The 20,212-nt window shown below is 40.2% G+C and overlaps 3 protein-coding genes across 3 annotated transcripts; 2 read left to right on the plus strand and 1 right to left on the minus strand.

The window, feature by feature from the left end:
- The first annotated feature begins 34 nt into the window (after positions 1-34).
- Positions 35-6,656, plus strand: ppp2r3c (protein phosphatase 2, regulatory subunit B'', gamma). The gene is made up of 13 exons (XM_035418831.1): positions 35-192; positions 964-1,088; positions 1,362-1,466; positions 1,581-1,693; positions 1,949-2,046; positions 2,510-2,580; positions 3,293-3,425; positions 3,908-3,963; positions 4,114-4,189; positions 4,299-4,435; positions 4,743-4,880; positions 6,053-6,112; positions 6,217-6,656. Exons 1-13 carry the CDS (start codon positions 126-128, stop codon positions 6,403-6,405), a joined length of 1,368 nt encoding a protein of 455 aa, XP_035274722.1. The 5' UTR covers positions 35-125; the 3' UTR covers positions 6,406-6,656.
- On the minus strand, positions 6,539-11,009 carry fam177a1 (family with sequence similarity 177 member A1). Its single transcript, XM_035418856.1, has 5 exons — positions 10,858-11,009; positions 9,924-10,100; positions 9,748-9,814; positions 8,918-9,015; positions 6,539-8,264 (listed from the first exon to the last, which is right to left on the minus strand). Exons 1-5 carry the CDS (start codon positions 10,924-10,926, stop codon positions 8,046-8,048), a joined length of 630 nt encoding a protein of 209 aa, XP_035274747.1. The 5' UTR covers positions 10,927-11,009; the 3' UTR covers positions 6,539-8,045.
- A 2,079-nt stretch (positions 11,010-13,088) lies between these two features.
- LOC118227852 (F-box only protein 33) lies at positions 13,089-20,087 on the plus strand. Its single transcript, XM_035418819.1, has 4 exons — positions 13,089-13,668; positions 14,715-14,825; positions 14,917-15,584; positions 15,813-20,087. The coding sequence occupies exons 1-4, from the start codon at positions 13,253-13,255 to the stop codon at positions 16,076-16,078; spliced, it is 1,461 nt and encodes a 486-aa protein (XP_035274710.1). The 5' UTR covers positions 13,089-13,252; the 3' UTR covers positions 16,079-20,087.
- The last annotated feature ends 125 nt before the right edge of the window (positions 20,088-20,212 follow it).

The following is a 20,212-nucleotide window of genomic DNA, read 5'->3' on the forward strand; positions in this document are numbered from 1 at the left end:
GTGACAATGTAAAAGGTAAAAGTTCATAACCTCTGTTCATCTGAAGTTGTCCAATCACTACTTGTGTCAGGTCGATGGATATCCGCTAGTTGTTTACATTTCTCGTGTGATTATTCGTTTCTGCAATGTCAAACGATAAAGCAATCCAGTGGAAAGAACTTTTAAAGAGGAGAGTGGCCTCCTCAAAAAAAGGTGAGAGAGTTATATATTCTGGAAGCTAACCGTTTACGTGATTTGGTTAACCAGACAAGGCGACATTTTGCATTTTCAGTTTAGCAAGCCGGCACTAAAGTTTAGTCCAGACTAGTTGTTCAGCGTCGGTTGCTGGGTAGGTGGTCATTCAAACCCTAATGTTACGGTACTACGTACGACATTTAATTAGGACTCATACAATTAAAATAAAGTAAAATTAATTTACAGTACTCTTAAGCTAACATTATTCTACTACCAAGATAAACATAAATATGGATAAACATAAATAGTCAAAGTTATCTAGTTTGTCTGTATAGCTAGCTAGCTATTCTGCTATCTTGGCTCAGATATGACGTCTAACACTTCAATCAACTTTCTTTTGAAATAACCTGTATAATAGCTAGCTACCTTACACTTCACGAATAGATAATGGTCGTTTTCTAGCTCTAGCTGTTGCCTAGCTGACAAATGGATCAATCATCTGCATCGCCAAAACAATTTATCTCTGGTGTGCTAACAGTTATTTGATTTAAATGGTTCTTTGCAACATTGCGGGCTTTCCCACTAACGCATGATCGCGTTATCGAAGCCAAATCTAATGGCTTATCCTATTAAGTAATCTGTAGTATATCACTATTGGTTTTTGCGTGTTCAAACTGGATGAAATAGGCAGGTCTGAGATGGAAATCAGAAATGACTGACACAGCCTGTAAACAACAACTGTATTTGGCTGTCAGTCTTTCATTAAATTATCATATTGTCTCTTCACAGTAGAGAAAACAGAAGAGGAGAAGAAAGAAGAAGAAATTCGTCTGTTCACAAAGTATTACAGCGAGTGGAAGGGCGGAGAGAAACGAGACTCCACTTATAAAAACATACCGCGCTTTTATTACAGGGTATGAATTTGAACACCTCTAAATACATAGTTTCTAGGGGAAATAGGCTACTGTAATATTGGTGTCTTTCTAGTGGGTATTATCATTATTATTATTGTGTCTATCCAGTGGGTATATAGCCTGTGTCACCAGGTGACCCTGCTCCACTCCAAGTATGTTATAGTTGATTTGGAGTGATGTACTGGAAAGCCCTACAGTATGATTGCGCTGTAAACGAGTCAGATGTTTGTTGCTAAATTAGAAAGTGATCCAAATATAACTGATTGATTGCAGCTTCCAGCTGAAGATGAGGTTTTGCTGCAGAAATTGCGTGAGGAGTCCAGAGCTGTGTTTCTGCAGAGGAAAAGCAGAGAGCTTCTGGACAACGAAGAATTACAGGTAACAAATACTATTATTAGAAGTGAACACAGGAAGCTTGAGAATGAGAAAAAGGTTGAGAATTGATTAATTTGGGTGTATTGTCCATTCATATGCATTTCTGGTTTATTCCAGAACCTGTGGTTTTTGCTGGACAAACACCAGGTACTCCCAATGACTGGAGAGGAAGCTACGATTAATTATGACAGCTTCTTGAAAGTCGGGGAAAAAGCAGGAGCAAAGTGCAAGTAAGCAGAGAAGTAAAAGCTTCGTAATTTAGAACCTTAGTTTTCAGCCTCTTCATTGCTTTGTAATTTGTCCTTGGTTGGTTTGATCACCGACTTGTTTCTTGAATTTATGGGTAGGTGTAAAATAAATCACTATGGTGTGTGTATGCTGTCTACCAGGTAGGGGGCAGTCGTAATCCATTTTATGATCTTCTATGACATTATTGCAATAGATCTGAGATGTAATGCCAACCTAATTTGGTCTCTCCCCAACAGGCAGTTCTTCACTGCCAGAGTGTATGCCAAGCTCCTTAATGGTGATCCATATGGACGGATATCAATAATGCAGTTCTTTAACTATGTCATGAGAAAAGGTTTGTTCTTGGCACAGCCAATCATCTAGAGTAAGCAATTGCTGCATGCAGGTGTGGAAAACTGGAGTTGTGACTGTCACAGAAGCTGTGTCCATGCCATTTGGTGAAAAGAAATTAAAATGACTTATTGGCCCCTACATTTGGCTTTGCGGGATTGTAAGAAGTATTCTGTGTTTTTTTTTAATTTTTACTTTAGACATGTCTTGTATGTGGAATACTTAAAGCAGATTGTAATGAGTAACTAAAGCTGAAAGTGCTCTTTATACTTGTTGTGCATGTTTCTTCTTTTCATACTGTACATTACAGTAAATTAGGATAGAGTATTTGTAACCACGTAAATTTTACATGTACCAGTTGGATGCACTGCTACTTTCTTCTATTGGCCCTTGGGAGGTGCACATGTACAGATAAAATCAAATACAGGTATTTTTATCATTGTATGTCATTTTAATTTTCCCATCAGTTTGGCTTCACCAGACCAGAATTGGGCTGAGTTTGTATGACGTGGCAGGACAGGGCTACCTCCGGGAGTCGGTAGGTATTCACAGCTCTTATTATTATTATTGTTATTATTAATAATTATTATGTAATGTATGGCTATACATTTTTTTCCTTCTTTATTTTATTGATGTATTTCTTCACAGTTGGAACAGAATGCACATATTTGGAGATCATTACTGTTGTTGTTATTGACAGAGCTAGGTCTGTGCCTGTGTTGTCTCTGCTTGCTGTCATTCTACTGAGTGCAGGATGTGACTCCTAATTAGTGCAGTGGCCTTGTAGTCTAAGCACTCAGCTGAACTGTTTGTTCTTGCAGCCTCTGACTTTTGCAGCGTTTTTCCTTTTTTCTTTGTTATTTGTCTTTGGAATGGCAAAGTTCTCTCAAAGATTTAATCTGCGACACTGGGAATGACTGGTCTGATATCCTGAAGTTGTAGATTGCAGTTTTATTATACCCGTTCAGGTTCACCTTTATGGCTTAAACACACAGACACCATACCAATATGTACAACACATGCCCTAAGAAAGTGTCACACATGCGCTCACTACTTACTTTGTTTTCCCCAGTTATATTATAATGGTATTCTTCCTTTCAGGAAGACGTGTATTTCCTTGTTATATATTATTGAGTTCCTGTTGGGAGTTTTGCCAGTGTTCAGCTAGTGGGCTGAAAGATCACACCTATCGCCAGCCCTCTTGGTGTCTGGTTGTGTCTGAGCCTCTGTATCCATGTGTCACATGACAGGACCTGGAGAACTACATTCTGGAGCTCATCCCCACCCTCCCTCAGCTGGATGGCCTGGAGAAGTCATTTTACTCCTTCTATGTCTGCACTGCGGTCCGCAAATTCTTCTTCTTTCTGGACCCTCTGCGCACCGGTTTGTGTTCCGCTATTCTCACTCTCACGCCCATAACCACCTGATTTTATAGAACAGATGCTCAATGACGCCCCTACTACATATACCTAAATATTCAAAGCTGAAGTTGCCATGGTTACATGGAATTGCTTTGATAAATTCAGGGCTGCGTTAGAATAGGTGTCTTCCTGTATTCCTTTTAATTCCTTGATTTCAAATTTTAATGTTTCGTGGACAATACGAAAACGATGTAGAGAACTCGGAGAAGATTTTTCTGGAGAGTGGAAAGGAAAAAGATGCAGCTTCCAGGCTTATTCTTCCATGCTGAAATGTGACAGCACATTTCCTGTCTAAAGTCTTGCTGCGGCTCTTGGAATATTTCTGTGCAAATGAAAAATATGTAAAGTATTATGTTCCCTTACAAATTCATTGTTTGGTGTCTCCTGAAGGTAAGCTTAATGTGTACCTATTTGTTTTTATACCTGTTTGTATTTTTTCTTCAGGGAAAATAAAAATTCAAGACATCCTGGCGTGCAGCTTTTTGGACGACCTTCTTGAGGTAAATCATTGGCAATCAGTATTTTCATTAAAATGAGTAGAAAAGACCCTTATTATTCTGTTCTTCAAATTATTTTCTCCAGAATTGCTATTTAGTGAATGTCCTGTACTTACAATTACTGTATTTAATTGGCTTTTTTCTCCATTTTAGCTGAGAGATGAGGAACTGTCCAAGGAGAGCCAGGAGTCAAACTGGTTCTCTGCACCGTCTGCTCTGAGGGTCTATGGTACGCGGATGACCCCTCTGCCACTCCTTTTTCCATTTCTATGGTTTCAGAGTGACTCTGGTTGTGCTGTGTGTTGTTAAAGGCTGTTCATGTCTTGCCCCATTGGCAGGTCAGTACTTGAATCTGGACAAGGACCACAATGGGATGCTGAGTAAGGAGGAACTGTCTCGCTATGGCACTGGAACCCTGACCGACGTCTTCCTGGACCGCGTCTACCAGGAGTGCCTCACTTATGATGGAGAAATGGTAGATCACCAGCGTGTTGCGCATTTTAAACACTGTGCTAAAAGCAAAACCTATTGCTGTATACAGTTATGTGTTACAGTCATACTGTGCTATTGCTGCGGTTACTGTCATTTCTTGTATGTTGATCATTTATAGGCTATACCGAGCATGACTGCTTGTGATATTGTTAATGCTAACACAAAATAGGTCAATGAGTAAAAATGAGTTGGATTTGCTGTGCTAATGGATTGTCTTGTGCATGACTGCTGCATTAGCGAGAGGTCATTCAAGCTTTTAACCTGTACACTGGTTTTTGGCTTCCTGTCAGGACTACAAGACCTACCTGGATTTTGTACTGGCTTTGGAGAACAGGAAGGAGCCAGCAGCTCTCCAATATATCTTCAAGCTGCTGGACATGGAGAACAAGGGCTATCTAAACGTGTTTGCACTCAATTACTTCTTCAGGGTGAGGACTGCCGAGCGCTCTTTCCTCAGGTTATGAATTCATCCACTGCTGGCCTTGCACACAATCTGTAGTGCTGTATTTGTAATACATAGAAAGCTAAGGACAGTGTAAGCTGTAGCATCAACAAGGAAATCTCAGTTCTCCAGAACATTTATCACTGTATTAATAAATTAATTAATTAATTTGACAAGTCTTTTTCTCCAGTACAGTTTATAAGTTCATGTTATAAAATTGATGACGCACTGACACATAAGCCACATTAAAAAAAAATTAATGTGTAGCACCCCAGGGTTTGAAAACTTGTAGTGTGCTATATAGAGATTTATTTTGTTTAGATGCAGTGCCGAACAATGGGGGACTATGTATAATAAGGGCAGTAATTCCTACACTGATCACCCAATACGGATGTAAATATCCTCCAATTAAAGCTGACTGTCTGCACTTTGACCTAATTTTCACCGTTTCATTTCAAATAAAATTTTCTAGAGTAGAGCCAAAACAACAAAAATTGACACTGTCCAAATACACACCATATATCCTTACTATATATAGCTGTATATATATGTATGTGTTAAATTTATATGGATTGACCCTCAGCTTTGTGCTTTCGCCTCCCTGAATCCTCTTTCAGCCTTGCAGTGCTCAGTTTGTTAGGAGACATCCCCCAGGCACAGAATGCAGACTCTGTTTTAGTATGAAAAGACCTCCAGTGAAGGAAGTGCACCCATCCTTCCAAGTGCCACCGTGAAACAAAATCGGCTCTGTCCCCCACGCCCCTGTCATCCATCGCCCTTGTATGCGAGTCGGGCTTTGTGCCCCTTGCTATAACCCGGGCGATGGCTGACTGCTTTTTTTTGGACAGAGGGGTTTATAGTTGGAGCAGGTGCTAGCCAAGGCTTTGTTCATTGACCTTTAAAAGGATGACTCATCTTCTGTCCCTGCCTGCCACTGCAGTGCACCAGTGGATGCTTGAATAAGGATATTTTCCTTTGTGAATGTAGCATGCATAGTGATATCCTCAATTTGTTCAGTTCAGTTCCTCTGATTAAAGTGTAAAATTTCTAAAGTTTTCTATACATGAAAAGCACTGTAGAATACAACTGTTATTAAATTTATAGAAAGCCTACAATTGTAAATTGAATCGAAAACATCTTCAACTGCTCTTTCTTCAGGCCATCCAGGAACAGATGAAATTGCATGGGCAGGAGCCTGTGTCCTTCCAAGATGTCAAGGTGGGCATTTGATTGTATTTAAGGCACTGAGCAAACTGGATACATCTACCTAATGTCAGCCTTCTGCCAGTCACTGCAGCTGAATGTGTTTCCTTTTGTGGCAGGATGAGATCTTTGACATGGTGAAACCCAAGGACCCGTACAAGATCACCCTCCAGGACCTAGTGACCAGCAGCCAGGGGGACACAGTCAGCAGTATCCTCATTGACCTGAATGGGTTTTGGACCTATGAGAACAGAGAGGTCCTTGTGGCCAATGACAATGACAGCAGCACTGATCTGGATGACACATGACACTGCAGATGGATGGACTGCATGGCAGGAATATTAATTCTGCCTTCTGCGAAATGTTCACATGAAGCATTCAGTCTGAAAAGCCCTTTCACTCTAAAGAGAAATGTCATGGACTGAAATGACAAGACAAAAGTTAGTTATTAAAAGTTTATTAAGCTAGATTATGTACAAAATGAGCAATTTCCCCAAATAATTATTTTAAAAAAGCCTTCAATTGAAAGATTTACATAAATAAAAGTTTTATAAACAATGAGGACTTGTTACATTTCTGTTGTAAATAGACTGAAAATACCATGATTAATTACTTTAAGTGCACACTTGGGTCTTAAGGATGTTTTCCACCAGTGAATACGGAATACACACTGGCCTTGTTGAAGGAAAATATTAATATTTATCAAGATGTTTGAACCTTGCATATACAAGAAAAGGTGTGGATTCACTGAAAAATAACACAGGCAACCATTCCTAATGCCCAAATTTGGTGGAAAATATCAATGAAAAAATGAGATGCTTAGCTCAGAATGCTAGGCATCTACTGTCTAAAGCATAGTGCAACCTTTTTTAATACAGAGCAAATTCTTAGTTTTTTTTTTTTTTTACCAGAATTTGAATTTTTTTTAAAAAGTATATTGAAAAACAAATCTACTTAGCGTCTGCTCCTGTCATAATTTGCACCATTTTTCAAACGAATTAAGGGGCGGAAGTACTAAATCTAATGGCCAGTTATGAGGAAGAAAACTAAAATGAGATGTTGAGTTTTCAAAAAAAAAAAAAAAAAAAAACCTTACTCGTACACAGTTCATACCTATGAAGGAATCTTTAAGACCACATCATCCGTGAGCAGATATTCTAAATCTTAATAGTTCTCAAATTTGTGTAAATCTTTTAAAACCATCTTGCTGGTTGATGATTTTCAGATTTGAACTGACCTCAACTGTCAAATGGTTGAACCCCATCATCAGGTGTACAAAATTTGTTTCAACTCACTAAAAATGCTACACCTCAAACTACCACACACACACCAGGATGCTGACTGCTTGAAATTTTGAACATAATGGTTACAATTAGATGGGATATACAGTATATTGTTCTTTCCCAAAAATGCACGTCAGGTGCTTTTAGTTTCAGAACAGTATTTCAGTGTTGTAATTATGAACCTATCCTTGAATTACGTACTCATCATTCAAGGACAAACATTGCTATAGTCATTTGTATTTATATGTAAAGATTGAGCATGTTGATTTGCTCGTGCATAAAAGAAAATCCTTTGGCTCGGTACTTCCTTCCAAACACTGAATATACATACTTGTAACATCCTTCATCAGGAGACACTTGTCCTCTGTCCTATGTAACAACCTCAAACTCACAGTGTAAAGGCAACTGGAATTTGACAAATGTTTGACACAGTAGTGTCGAGTATACGCGTGCAAAATACAAAACCTCAAGGTCAGCGTATACAGATCAACAAACCTGCTGCATTACATTCGTAAACAGGTCTTCAAATTGTAGATCTCCGTTTAAGTAACTTCGCTACACAAATTTCAACCAGTTAAGTTTGTTGTTGCAAAACAAACACTTAAGAGGAGACAAATCTTATGCCGTCACAGAAAATAACATTATCAAACCAGGTTAACAGTGTGTTAGGTAGGGATGGGGGCGGTGGCTCTGTTAGTGTCAGACATGGTGTGAGTGTCAGCCATGGCTTGGGTCTCTTTCTCCAGCTCAAAAGTGATGTTCACAAAGGAGGCGGTGCCCTCGGGCTGCTCCGTCGTTGGCTCCTGGCCCTCCTGGTTCTGCTGCTCTGTGAAGTGGCGCTCTGCCTCCTCAGACATGCGGTTCTCCTCCTCTTCCTCTTCTTCCTGTTTGCCACACCACAGATCAATAACTTGGGTCTTGAGGTTAACAACTGAACATTAACTAATGTTCACCCGTTCACTTTCAATGTATGAAATAAAACTGCATAAAAATACTTTAAAATGCTTATATACACCACTAGAGTCAATATGGCCATTTTACAGCATCACTGTTACAATTTCAGCCATGATGCACCTTTCAAGCAAATTGTGGAGATCAACCTTCAAAACTTGGTACGACTGCTACCATAAATGCACGGCTATAAATGAATCAAAAAAATCTATATTATGGTGCATAAACCCTCACCTTAGAAAAGAATGTGTTTCCTGATCTTTCCTGAAAAATTACTTTAACAATAGGTATTCTAAACTAAAAAACTGACCCATCCATATATACATTATACTCATAAAACAAAATTAATTACATGCATTGTACTTTTTATTTTTGCAGTATGTCAAGCATATTCAGAACGTGTTATAGGAGCACCATGGCCAACGTTGTTAATGCAACAGCTTACATCCTGCTCAGTGCTCACAGACAAAATAGGGTTCTTTCATGTCCCCAAAGTACCATATATATTTTGTTAATGTCCACTATACCTTCTCACTTGAAGGTTAGTGCCTATTCAAATTAGTAATAGGGCCCAGTGTTCACAAACCTCTTTCTTTATCCTGTAATACTCATCGATAGCATACTGGTACTTCGGTGAGGTGATTCCAAAAAATGAGGCCATCTTTTCTCCAAGATAGTCACAAACTGAAAGTCACAAGCAACCGACAACACATTAAAAAGCCATCTAAACATTTCAGAACACTTTCAAAGGGGTTTACCGATCCTGACAGACACTTGAAGGTGCAGTCTGCAAACAGGGATGAAATTGTGATACCATGCAGGTCTCAAAACTTGGATACATTATTCATATCTTCAGAACAGTTAAAGAGTGCAAAATAAAATGTTAATGTATAACCTAACAGGGAAAAGCCCTACAAATATAGTGCCAATAGAAATATAGTTTACATATTGAAGACCAGACATTCTACAAGCTATGCATAATTATTACATTTGCATACACAATTCGTAGATTCAATTGGAACTGTTTGCTTTCTGGTGTAAAATAGGTCTTTTTTTTGTTCTGGCTTTGGCATTAATGGCTGTGGTTGGAGGGCATTTGTAATTATCCTCACAGGGTAACAGTATGTCCATGTATTTCTCACATGGTTCAGGCCACAGGCAAGGATTAGGGTGCACTGCTCATAGAGGTGCATGATGCCAGAAACAAAAACACCAGCAACTCCGCCACTGACTTCCAATTTTGCTTTACTTGTCAAAGTTGACAGTTAATCCGTAACTCTGGAATGCTGATTAGTAACATCATTTGTTGATAATATGCCAATATAGCAATGGTCTCAAGCAATTTCTTTCATTAGTAAGACACTTTATTTGACCTATGCAATACAGCCTTTCAGGCAGCAGTTCTCAAACTCTCACCAGAGACAGTAGAAGTGGCAGCTCTCCACATGTGGAACCAAAAGTAGGGCCCCCAGGTCAATTTTGCCTGAAATATATGTGAAATTCAGAAACCTGGTTAAAGTGGATGAATGGTTCACAATCTTAACTTAAATGGTAAGATGAGACACTGAAGTCCAGCTCCGCAAGACACTCACCGGGTCAGGGGCAGACATCAGATCCTTCTTCTCAGGTTCCTCCTCTTCTTCCTCCTCCGTACTGTACTCCTCCATGGTCTCTCCACTGGCAAAGTGAATGATCTTGCGAGGTTTTTTCTGCTTCTTGCCCAACTCACCCAACTCCACACTCTCAAAGTCCTTTCCAGCATTTTGGCTCTATCACAACAACCAAAAAATGTTAGCAAGTGAAACTTATACAATATTAATGCTCCCATGAAAAGATAATGGCCATAATAAAAAAATAATTTAATCTAGTTTACTACTTAACAAAACATTTTTATAACAAAGCAAAATACAGCTGTATTAGCTGGGATATGGTATTGCATCTGGCAACGGGAAACAAGCAACGAAAATTTCTTCTCCAGTCTAAATATGTTCAAATGTTACATAAATAAATCGTTGATACACGATTAATAACAATCCAGTTAATACATTTCATTTGAATCATTTTACATTCAAAATCAAGACATGATAAAGCTAAATTACTGACAAATTTACCTAATAATTGAAATTTTGTTCAACGAGGAAGTATAATACATCTATATGGTTCCTGGTCCTAAAATTGACGCCCACAAACTAAACATACATGGATGGTACTTAATTAAATTAATCAACGGGTATTATATACATATATACTACACATATACACAAAGAGAAACACTTAACTGTCAAAGAGCTAAACTAGTGATCGCAACTTTAGAGGACTTGTCTCCAACTTCACAACGGTACATTGTTTGAAGTGGCAGGCATAACGACTTTACGAATAGCCAACTACGCTAACTAGGCGAGTAACCGGTTGGGTTACTTATAAGATCTACCACACAGCAAACGTAAACCGCAAACTGTGGCGGAATCAGTACATTAACTTTCTTGAATATCAAATTAAATAACTAACATAGTAACACCTGCGTACCTTTTCTACGTCCATATTTTGTCCCAAAGACACATTGATGTTTGTAAGATAAAGCGAAAGCTCTGCCATCTCTCGTTCTTCAACACCCACTGGGAGTCGGTTTTGTTGTCGATTCTTTTCGGCGCTGCAAAACGGACATGACGTCTCCAAGAACTGCCCCTCCTTATTTTAAAGACACAACCACAGTGTTATCACTGGAACTGGAGGCTCTCTACCTCACAAACATATCTATGCTGTAACTGCATTAATCCTTTTAAAGCAAAAAATAAATAAACACAACCAATACACACTTAAATACCAGTTGAATAACTTTTTGGTATCAGGATTCAAGTTCGTTTAATTGAAGTGATTAAGGTACAAAAATGTATTGATTCCCTAAAACCGCCTTCAGAAAATCTTCTATTATCCTTTTGGTATTGGAGCGTGGAAATACAGGCTTAAAAAGTAATATTGGTCCTGTATATTCACTATTGACCTTGAGTGTATGTTAATGTGTTGTAAATATACAGGTAAGAGTGACTGCCACATATAAATAGGATTAAAAGCTTATTGTTTGACTATCAATAAACAAAATATAAGGCTTAACAGGAAAAACCCATCATGCTATTAGTATGCTGGAGTCTTGTCTGAGTTAGTTCAATTTTGCTCATCTAGAAAAGTCTAATCTGGGTGACTCTGCGACAAGTTCTAAGTTCTCTAAATTCTAATTTAAATGACCATTGTAGGTTATGACCACAATTTAGTCTCGTCCAAAAGACATAAACTCCTCCTGCACACAGTGCTTTTCACAGAGGCCAGTTGGGTTTATTTTGGTGTACGGAGGGAAGACTGCCCCTACTGGCCCACAAACACCACATTCAACAGCAAACTTTATTTTCCCAGGGACACCATTCCAATAGTACCCAAACCCACACCTGCTTATCTTCAGCCAGACACAAGAGCAGGGTACATGGTGGTATGTCTACCAGCTATTTGTTTTCAAAGTTGTCAATATTTAACATGTGCTAGAGTTCACAGCTGAAAATAACTTTATGCAGTTTGTATTCACAATTTTGGGGAGCTACCATATGCGCAAAAGGTTAACATCTGGCAAACTGATAGTGACATTTGTTTCAGAAATAGCCTGTAAGAAAATAATCAAAAAGGATTCTGAATGTATGTATTTATGTATTCATAGGCCTCACATATCTGAGCCACTGAAAACAGTGACAGAGTTTGAGTAATCCACAAGAGGGCAGAAGTGATTCCAGTAAAAAGAATCAAGTTCCTCTGCTGTTCATGCGGAAATCTAGAATACAGATATTCAACATTGACCTTGTGTCTGCTGATCCAGTATATATAATCCATGTGGTTTCAGGGCCTTAATAAAACACATTAAAATCCATTTCAATATTTCCCAAAACTAGGATGATGATGATGATGATGATGATGCTGACGATGAGGTTGATTATGATGATGATGATGGTAATAATGAGAAACTAGCATGGAACAAGTGATGGAAATTGACTATAAAGCAGCATGGGCATGGCAGAACGGAGGGAATGTAATTCTGATAGTTCTGTAGGTAGTGCATGAATTCATTCTTGTTCATTTTAGATGGCAAAACCATCCTGACACCATGTGACTAACCAACCATGTAATTTCCTCCTGTATCAGGGGTGACGGTATGGGTTATTAAATTCCACCATTCCTATAATTATGTATACATTGACATTAAAAGGAGCATGGAAACGATGTGCCAGGGCCACAGCAGTAAAAGTACTTTAAAACTCTGTTACAGTGTGTTTGCCTTTCATGACAGGTGTCAAAAGAACTGTTGGTCAGTCTTATTTTTTGACTTGGTCTTATTTTCTATAGAATAAATGACTCAATTCATGGTGTAAGCGACTAATACATTTTATTTTTCGAATAATACACCACAATTCCTACAACTGCTCCCACAGTAACGAAAAAGCCCTTTCCCGACGAACGCCCCCTTTTGAAAATACAGAGGTATAGCAAAAATAACAAGGTTTTGGATTGAACCATATACATAGATTCGTAAGGCCTTTTAAACCTGAAGTAATGCTATTTTTCATCTATTCACAATTATAAAGTATAATATTACAATCTTACAAAAAAATGAACTTGCATAAACTATATAAATTGTATATATTTAAGGTTGCTGAAGCGAATGTTACATTGAACGCGCATGTTTCCCCCCCTCCCCCCCACACAGGAAGAGATGTGGTGTGATCCAATAGTATTGAAGGGAAAGCTGCTATGCGATGTTTGTTTTCACTGAGGGCCATCAGAGTTAAAATAGTGCTGCAGTTGATCTGCCTGTGCATAGGAACATTTAAACGGTTAACTATTTTTCGTGTTCCTGAGTGTAAAAGGGCAGTATCAAGCGGCCATGGCTCTGGTCGGGGGTGTCGGAGCCTCGGCCTTACCTAGCGAGCTAATTGTCCACATATTTTCCTTCCTGTCCGCTCGGGACAAGCTTAGGGCCTCGGCTGTGTGCTCTCGCTGGAGGGAGTGTCTGTTCTATCCAGCACTGTGGACGGAGCTTAAGCTGCGGGTCGGTGGTGGCACAAATGGCACTGACGAGACCCCGAAATTGGAGTTTCTCATGCGGAAGATTGGCTCCTTCGTGCGTGAGTTACAGCTGGAGTTTGCCCCCGTGGAAGGGTATCTCAGCCCTTTGCATGGTGTAGAGGGTAGAATGGAGCCTCCTGAAAGCGACCCCCAGTTTTCTGACCGTTGGAAGGATGCGATGAACACCTACCTCGACCAGGTGTTATGTGTGCTGAACAGCATTCGGAGTAACAGGTATTTTGCTATATGAACTAGCTACAACCAGCCATTTTAAAGCAAACTGCGTCAGTTGCTTTAGAAAGCTAGGTCATACATAACCGACTTTCTAGCTAGCTATAAACAAACTCATATCGTTACGTAATGGGTGCACGCCTTAGCTATGGGTTGTATGTAATGGATGCACTGGTCACTTGTAATGGTATCCACATTTTTAGAATTTTGCAAGTTGTTTGCATTATACAGGAAGGCTCAGAACTGCGTGCTTCGTTGATTTTGACTCTGCAGCGGTTCCTGTTGGTAACTAGGTGCATAGCTGGATAACGAAAACAAACATTTTCTATTAAACCTGAAGTCTTCAAACTGTAGGCATTTTTTCCAGTTCAGTCTGCCAGCAGAACGTGGTACCCCTATCAGACATGAGCTATGTGTTTCAAAAAAAAAGTCACGAGATAAAAATCCTATAGATCAAGTTCACCTGAGTAGGCAACTGTATTTCTGATTTTAAAGGTTAATGCCATTGAGCATTGTTGATAGTAAACCAATAACATATATGCCAATTTTCCTTTTTTTGTATATCTGAATATTTCACCCTCAAAATATGCTCTGAAAACTTGCTTACATCATGTCCATTTTGGTTAGAATTGTCTGGACTTACCAGGATCCATTGTGCTTTTCTGTTCTGACCCATACAGTGTGTTTTTAGTATATAGTTCATTCTTTTGTCCCACATTCATTTTGCTGGAAAACTCTGGATTTTCTAGTGTAGACCTCTAAAGGTTATGCTTGGTCAGTGCCACATGGATTGTGGACCAGTGCTACAAAAGGCTAAATCTACAAACATGATTGTTGAATGTCACTAGCAAATATACCGAGTAATTTATTCTTTTTGTTTTGGCCACAAGCAGCTTTGTATAATTTTCAAGACAAATAGTTTTCTTTCCCAATCCTGAAACTGAACTGTTCTGTTTCATAAGATTTAAATCAATTTTATTACTCAGTTTGTTATTGCGTCACTACAGCTGGGAAAACATACATTTTTCCAAATTGCATTGCATTCCCAGAAACCTTCAGAAGCTGAGTCTGTTTGGAGACACCTGTATCCTCCAAGATGAGGGCATTTTGGACAGTGCCCAATTCCATCAGGTTGACCAAGGAAGCAAGAAAATCAAAGAGTGAGTCTTTGGGGGGGCGGTCAGAAACTCAACATTGTGTGTTCAGAATGACTGAGCCGTGCCTTACCTCGACACCTCTCTCCTTTTCCAGGATCCAGATGCTGTTTGAAGAGGTCCTGACCAACAGCAGGCGCGTGAAATGGCTGTCCTCGGCCTTCATGCTCGGGATGGTCACCCCCACCACCCTTGCGGCGATGTCCAACCCCAGCGCCACCTCCTTGGAGCACCTGAGCCTGCTGGACAATCAGCTGCCCTCCCTGGTGCCGGCTGTTGAGATGGAGCGCCTGCTCAACCTCCGCTCCCTGGCCCTGGACTTCTGCGACTTCACCTCCGACATGTGCCGCCTCCTCTCCAGGAGCGACCACGTGCCTCTGCACCGCCTCTCCCTGCTGATCAACGGCACCGTCCTGGCCAGCAAGCCCCTGGAAGGCACGGCCAGCGAGGACGACTGGAAGGCGCTGGTGCGCCACAGCGGCAACCTGCGCGTCTACGTCATGGCGCTGGACGTGCGCAGCCAAGACCTGCTGACGGTGCTGAAGCCCAGCCTGCCCCTGGAGAGGATTCACTTCGACAGCTACTCCACCTGCACCAGCGTGGCCATCGTGGACCTCATCTCCCTGCAGTACCACAAGACCCTCACCCACTTCATCCTCATGAGGGACGAAGCCGACTTCCCGGACCTCAGCGACAATCGCAACGAGGACCCGCTGGTGCTGCTAGCCTGGCGCTGCATTCATCTCTCTGTGCTCGTCATCCATGGTGAGTGCTGCTGGACAGACAGGCTGCCTTTAGCTGGGATTTTCCCTTTGGCTGAAATGAGCATTTATTTTAGTTTTCAGCTTGATGTAGCATGATGTCCAGGAAGCAGCCCCCACCACCTGTGTTTTTATGAATTGTAATCGTCTCCTAATGTGACCGACTTCCTTGTTTTGATTGGGGAGTAGAAGTGTCATGGAGATGACAGTGTCAAATGTCCCTGGCTCGCAGGTTACACGGTTTGGGCCCACAACCTCGTCGCCATCTCCCGCCTGCGCGGCTCCAACCTGAGGGTGCTGGCCGTGTCGGAGGAGAGCATCGACTTCGACCCGGACCCGGTGTTCTACCTGGAGGAGGAGCCTGTGCGCAACCTCATCAAGGAGGTGTCCCACGGGCTGGGCCGCGTCTGGCACCCCATGATGGACACCAGCATCGTCCTGAGTGAGCCTTTCCAGCACTTCTACAGGGAGATGCAGAGCTTCAGTGAGGGCATGTAGCCCCCCCGCCCCACTCCCCACCCACCCCATATTTAACACCCATGCTTAATGCTTCTTTACATAAAGGCTCTGTTTCATTTTATTTTTATTTTTTGTTTTGTTTTCTGTAGTGTGAACTAACCCTTTATATGTGCTGTGTTTAATCAGTATTCGCTCAATATTTATATCTATCTATATATCTTGCTTCTTAATAGGAGAGTATAGTTGGATATTGGTTTATTAGCTAATGAGTGAGTGGGGGGGAAGGGCTTTATCATGGCTAGCTTACAAGACGTTAGGCGTGTTGTTTACTTGTTTGTTTATTGGTTTCTTATAGGGGAGTGTAGAGTTGCCGTAAGCTAAGTCTATCGGTTTATCCGTCCCTGTCTTTTTGAGGTGACAAGCTTCTTCATGCTCATTACCTTTCGTTAGGTTTGAGTCTTCCGGCCTAGGACGGAGCTCTGATGGACACTAGTACAGCCCTTCAGCCTTCTGCTCATTTGAAAAAAGAAAAATCTTTCTAATTGTTTTGAGTTGATGTTGATATGTACGGGACAAAGATCCTGCTGGTTTTCTAACCTGGAAGTACAGACGCACTGGTGGTGGAGCTTTGTCCTTTCTTGGAACAGATAGCAGAGGTTGGCATCTCACTCCACTGCATAGTTCTGCAGGTTTCTTGGGGGCTGTGCCAGTGATCTCACAAGGAGGATCACTGTAAAATGCTGCAGTCCTTTTCTTAAAATCCTCTCGATCCGTCTCAGGTAGGCGCCACACGCGATGATGGTGATGATGATGTATGAAGCAATCAGCCAGTCTGTTGGTTTTATTTATTAAGTCTTGAGTCACAGTTGCCTTGAACATCTCCTTGTTTCTATATCAAGGTTTATGGAGTGTTTCATCCACTGAGCTTTGGACAGAGGAAGAACTAAGTTTGCTTGTTCCATATCTCAGGAATCTTGCACTTGCGGTATTTTTACAATGAAGGCTTTGTCTTGTGCTGTTGTTTGAGGCATGTGTGCCTGGGGGCTAAATACTGTGTGTATTTGAAAAGCTCTTCCAAAACACGCTTTCAAAGTTGTTGGTTTTTTTTCCTATTTGCGCTTTCTCCCTCAGTAGTTTTAAAAGGTTGACATCTATAATGTGCGTCTGTAAGACTTTTAAATAATTTTCTATGGTGTATTTGCTGTTTTAAAGCTCATAGAAGAGGGAATCCGGTGCTTGCATAGTATTAGAATGTGAAGCCAACAGTCTTTCGATGGCAAATCTGGATGCTTCTTGTTCTGGAGTTCCCATTAATGGCATATCTGTCTTTATCCTTGCTTGTCTGAATAACAGTGGAGATTTGTCGTTGCACAATAGACTATATATATCTTCAGAGAGGACACTTCACTGTTGTTTTCAGATGTGTGGGTCTCCCAACTCTTTAGTCCTGAGATAATGCATTCCTAAGATCCGAAGGCATCACTTGATGGTTTGGTTGTAAAACTACTGCATTTGTGAACCAGCCACAGTGTTGACAGACCACTCATGTCAGGAAAAAAGAACTTTCAGAAAACAGAAGTATGCAAATCGTTTTTGAGTGCTGACCTGTTACGTTTAGAATGTGAAAAGGGGGAAGGGAAAATTATTTTCTGTCCGAAAACCTTTCAATCAACCAGTGAGATTTGCTGAGATGTTTCGTAGCCTATGTGTAAGACTGCATGCAAAGTTCCTCTATAACTGAACGCAAAGCCTGCAGAAAATGCATGAGAAGCAAAGTTATGGTGAAGAATCGAAAAAGATGCATGTAACCTGAGGGATTATTTTATTTGTTTAATTCCCATTTCTATTTTAGTACAACACCAAAAAGAAAATGTTAGATCACTATATATTTGGAAATGAGTGTTGTGTATGTGTGCTTAATAGAAATTGGTAGTATTCAGTCAGGAAGATATGACAATGCCAGTTGTTACAATCCGTTATCTAAGGATCGCTCATGCCGTGCCTAAACCCAGAAAGCTTTCATTTCAAACCTATGTTTTGAATTTATTTCCAATCAGTGTCTAGTACAGCAATTTTTTTATTATAGAATGTTCACTGAAGCATCAGTGTTTTTTTTCTTTTTTCTTTCTTTTTTTAAGTTTCAAAAGTGCATACATTGAGGGAGGTGTGTGTGTAAGAATTAAGGTGTACCATTTTCTCACCAGTGAACAACAGGAAACAGCCTTTCTCAGGGTTACGGTCAGACTAGGGAGAGGGGTTCAACCGCTCAGGCCTCATGTACGAAAGCTTGTTAATGGAAAGAAAAACCTTTCTCAACAAGTCACTGGATTTTACTTCTGTCAGCGTCTGCGTCAGCTGCCAAAGATCACGGTAATACAACCCTATCAAAGTGCCCACATGCTGGCAGGGGGCAGGCCAATGGCTGGCCAGCCAAGCTATACTACTATAAGATTTACGTACTAAGAAGTCGAAGTTCGACCTGTCTTGAACACAGCTGTGCTGTGGCTTGGTCACCAATGGTAGAACTCTTACAATGCACCTGTTTCACTGTGAAGAGTGAATGTAATTCTGAAAATCATGGTCGGTTCTATCAAACCTGTAAGCTGCTATGAGACGATAAGGAACATTCCACTGGGGAGAAAAAAAACGGCCAAATGTCTGCATGAAGTTATTTATTTTTTTACTCCTTATTTTTTAATTTCTTTTTTTTTTTTTGAGCAATGGGGTCCAATCAGTAGCAGACAGCTGGTCTGTTATAAAATCTTTTTGCAGTGTGAAAATTTTAAGTACATCATGATAGACGTGGTTGTTTACCCTTTCCCCTTGCTTATCACTTTTCAGAGCAAAGGGAGGGGATCTTTTTATCCTGAAAACGACCAGTTGTTTCTTACAATGTGGATCTCCATATTTTCTTGTCATATTTTTTTGTTTTTAATTTTGTTTTCAGAAACTTATGCATTCACAATCTGAACTTCTCACTAAAAGGAGCCAGGCAGCTTTGGACATCGATCTCAGAGTTGACTTGCTGTTGCTTATGTAGGCTACGTATTTGCTCCGATCTCTTACCTTAATAAAGACCACCTCATGCCAGCCTTAAGAGTGCAAAGCTTGTAGTTGAGCAAGACCTTACAGGAGTGAGAATCATAGATGCTTCCTATCATTGCTTTACTTCATTTCTGAGATTACACTGAGCAAACCCAAAAAAATCATCTTGTGTGATAGATCCTCTGTGGTATAGGTCAGAAACAAGCTTGAGAGAAGTCATTTATTTAGGGCTGGCTTGCGTTACAAAGTTCAAACTATGCAAGAGGAATGCATATAACCTAGTCTCTTTTTTTCTGTCACTAAAATGGAAAGAACTTACTTGCAAATGTTGTTGGCCTTATTATTTTAAAATTTTGATTCTTCGGAAGCCAACTCAGTTTCAGGGGCAACCGTGGGTACAGACATCGTCTCTGTGAGACTGGCCAGCTGGCCCCAGTTAAGTGGTACGAATGTTGTGCATTTGTTTAAAATCAGGACAGTTCGCAATAAAGAAGTCGGTAATGTGGCCACCACGGGGTACTAGCAGTGCTAAGACCTGGCTGCTACCTTATAAACTTCGGGAAAAAACACAATGTGTATATACATATCTATATACATCTATATATGTGTGTTATATATAGATCAGTATAGAAATGTTTATGCAACGCATGTCCAGATTCTATTTATGAACATGTTTAAAGTTTATAAGCGTTATTTACAAAATGGTTTTCCCATCTTAAATGTTTAATATCTGGACAGGAGTGTTCTGTCTATTTTTGTCTCCAGTGAGCACATAGCATTATGATTTTATATGTACATCAGCAACGTGAATCCACTGGCACAGTTGTGAACATGCCAGATGTGGTGAGATTTTATTGATTGAAAATGATCAGAGGTAAAAAAAGGAAGGAAAATATACATAAAACTAAACTGACACATTGGGCAAACCAGCTGAATGTTGATTGAGTTTATGTTGAATGGATGCATTTCTTTTAATCGGTGAATAAAAGCATTAACGAAAAAAGCAGTCCTTGTCATTTTTCTGTGGAAACCTTCATTGTATGGGATTTGAAGCTGGGAATTATTTCTTGACTACATCGCTCATTATATGACAGGACCGGTATGTTCTGAAAAAATAGAAAATCGTAA

Source organism: Anguilla anguilla, chromosome 1, assembly GCF_013347855.1.
Source record: "Anguilla anguilla isolate fAngAng1 chromosome 1, fAngAng1.pri, whole genome shotgun sequence".
Classification (NCBI taxonomy): Eukaryota; Metazoa; Chordata; class Actinopteri; order Anguilliformes; family Anguillidae; genus Anguilla; species Anguilla anguilla.